Here is a 3,312-nt window from a genome sequence, read left to right as displayed (position 1 = left end):
AGATGATGTTAAATCTGAGCGCATCATACTACGTACGATTAACACCGATTGGACGCTTACTTTAATTCTGCGTACGGAGTCCATCATTCATATTGGTGTAAATATATGTGGTGATGCTTGGAATGGGGGGCTCCTTTGGGATGTATCTCATTTGGCGCAAAAGCTTTCCGAGGCCGATGCACAAGCTGGGTGCACAGTTGGAATTTTGGGCCGAATGAGTGCCTAGCATAGCCTTCTACGAACGTGCAGTTTTCTCTCTGTCAAGGATAAATAGACGACTACCTGTCGTGTTAGTTCAGGTTCGATTGCGAAGGACATACAGGTCAGATATAATCTGCATTTCAGCTCCCGTTCACTGTTTGCACAGGATTCTCCAGGGACATGAAAAGGCGACAGAAATCCGAGTCAGTCTAAGACATCATAGTCAGACCCACCTTAAGTATAAACGTCCGAAGTAGAAGTGGTAAAAATAATCTCGAGATGAGGCGCAGGTTAAAAGCCATGGATCCGCGTGAGACCTTTCAGCCCGGGTGCTCCGTAATGAGTTTATTTCCATCTCCATCGCCGGGCCCATATCAACATTGGGCTGGACCACCTTGCAAATCAGGGCCCCGAAACCTCCAATTGCATCGTGTAGATGGGCTCCTACGCATCCACTATGGAATGTGACTTGTCAACTAGTTTGCTTCTGCCCTTATCACTATCACGAAGTTATCGGTATTGTGCATACAGAAAACTTTCTTGCCCAAAACAATAGTCCTGAATTAAATGCCATAGAGGAACCCATGTCCTGGGTGACACCAATCTCGCTTAAATCAACCTGTTGCAGATATCGCGCATAGTACGGTGCATCGCAATTTGCACAACATTGGGCATGGATTTGAAAACTCGGTGCCGCAGGTTCGACCAGCCTTTTGGCATGGGAAATAGAAGGTTTGCAAGACGAAAAAAAAAAAGGAATGTGATGCGTTAAACCTCTGGTGCCATGAGGATCTACATTCCAAACTCAACTGTCACTGATGGGGTTGGCGCGTCGAGCAAATCCCTTGCGTTGGTGTCCCCATTCTTCCTTGCTTTTAGCGAAGTGAATCCCAGCGCCGGCATTTCACAGGCCACGATGCATGACGTTGAACCCTGTTCTCGGTTAGCAGCATTATCATCCATCCCCAGGGCTAGGAGGCCCCTTTCACCGACTAGATGAAATGGTCGCCATTACCGGCCCACTGGCTCATTTTAACCCCATTATCCATAGATCTGCTCCGGGGACCGGTAAATACGCCATGGCGTCCGGTCAACCCTGCCACTGATGCCTTTCGCCAGGAAACTCCGGTAGATCATTCTGTCAGCACTCATACATGGAAGAGTCATACCACAAAGTGCTGAGAATTTGGTCTTCGGCTTAGCCCGAGGGTCAGCTCTATCTATGAAGATGGGGAGTGTGTCGCCTACTCCAAAGCAGCTTTTTACAGAAGCTATAGTCTTTTGGTCTATCGGACTGATTGTCTATGTCGGGCGAATGTAGGTCTGGTATTCCAGTACAGAACCAGAGCAAATGCTAACTCTAACCAAGTGTGGCTCGAATAATTGCCAATGGATCATTCAAACGTTTATTCGGTATGATTATGGTATTGCCCCTTTCGTGTCTATTCCGCTAACGAGCAACTATCTAGTGGACGACTATGTGATGACCGCGACCTTTGTAAGTATCATCAACTAGATTCAGCGCATTGCTGTTGGCTGACCGCGCCAAGGCAGTTTATACCACACTGTTAGTGTTGATTCAGATCTCTGCACGCTACGCAACCAACCTGATGGACCCGAAAGAGTACGATCAAGTTTTGGCAGATCCAAAACAAGTCAGCGATCGGATATATGGAAGCAAAATCGTCATTGGGCTGGAGCAATGCATGTTGATCTCGACTTGGGGAGTGAAAACATGCATGTTGATGCTCTATTGGCGAATCACCCAGAACCTGAAATCAAACCTCTACATCAAGATCCTTTCCGTCTATGTCGCCGTTGGATTTGTCGTCATCATGGTCACATATTATGGAGTATACTGCCGACCATTCTCCCAATACTGGGCCATGCCGGTCAAAGACCTTCAATGCGCGACATACCAACACTACTCGATCACCCAAGCCGTCTTCAATATCTCCTCCGATGTCGTCATGTTCATCATACCGATTCCCCTCCTGATCCAAGCTCAACTCAAGCGGCGCAGAAAGGTCGTTCTCATCGGCGTCATGAGTCTGGGCCTGTTCACAGTCATCGCTGCCATCCTAAACAAATACTTTAATTTCGCTTCCCCACTCACAACCACTTACCAAATCTGGTACATCCGAGAAGCCAGCACCTCGATCTATGTCGCCAATCTCATGTGCTGGTGGCCTCTTCTGCGCAAGCTGTTCGGCCTCAAGGCATTCCAGTACAAGAGCAACCGAGGCGGGCGGCCTGGAAACCCCAACAACCAGAACAAAGATAGGAGCGACTACTACTCCAACAATTCTCAATCACGTCCTTCAGTCCCATTCCCCCGCTCATGGAAGCCGCTTTGTCGCAGAGGGAGAGGTACACCTGGGAAGCACGCTCGCATCAAGCGCTCAAGCAACGAGCCCATCAACAGGATGAATACGAATACAGAGTCCATGCACGACATGCAACGTGTCGAAAGTGTTCGACTTGATGATTGGACTCATGGCGGAGATCTTGGAACCGATACTTCAACAACCCAGGATTCGTTCAACTCGATGGAAAAACCAGGTTCGAGGATGCATGATTACCATCAAGACTTCCTGGATTCGGAAATCGAATATCATGCTCACATGGGAGGCAAACATCATACGCACTCACCTTGTTGATAATGTAATGTCTGTGTTTGCTGAAAGCTACCCTTTGTTGTTTGTACATTCTAGACGGATGCTTTGTTTGGACTTGTGGTTTGCAGCTATCTTTGGTTGCATTTTGTCTGTTATACCCGGTGGTGCGTGCAATTCTGGTATTCTATAAGCGTAAACATCTTTTGAATAATATTTTGAATGCTCTCTTAAACCGTCTTTTCGACCACCCTGTAGGTAGCCATCGAACAATATTTTAAAGGGTCTTTCCAACCAGAGGCACTGTCTGCTAACATGCGAGGTCTGAAGAAGTGTGTATCATCATTTTCTACTTCCTCCCCCCACATTTTTACCCCGGATCCACAACTCAACCACGGTTGGAGTCTATCAAGATGTACATGGTACATCTGAGTGTAGTGAAATTCATTTCAACAATTACCCATAATATTGAAGCGCCGATAGTCTAGTGGTCAAG

At 47.3% G+C, this 3,312-nt stretch overlaps 1 protein-coding gene across 1 annotated transcript; it reads left to right on the top strand.

Moving 5' to 3' along the window:
- Positions 1-1,429: 1,429 nt before the first annotated feature.
- On the top strand, positions 1,430-2,861 carry N7457_008992 (uncharacterized protein; the record flags this gene model as incomplete). Its single annotated transcript, XM_057180035.1, has 4 exons — positions 1,430-1,518; positions 1,571-1,614; positions 1,671-1,699; positions 1,752-2,861. The coding sequence occupies 4 exons, from the start codon at positions 1,430-1,432 to the stop codon at positions 2,859-2,861; spliced, it is 1,272 nt and encodes a 423-aa protein (XP_057028421.1).
- Positions 2,862-3,312: the final 451 nt, after the last annotated feature.

This window comes from Penicillium paradoxum (assembly GCF_028828445.1).
Source record: "Penicillium paradoxum strain IBT 22861 chromosome Unknown utg000007l_segment0_segment0, whole genome shotgun sequence".
Taxonomy (NCBI): Eukaryota; Fungi; Ascomycota; class Eurotiomycetes; order Eurotiales; family Aspergillaceae; genus Penicillium; species Penicillium paradoxum.
The sequence above is the reverse complement of the archived record's forward strand: the minus strand, read 5'-3'. Positions and strand labels throughout refer to the sequence as shown.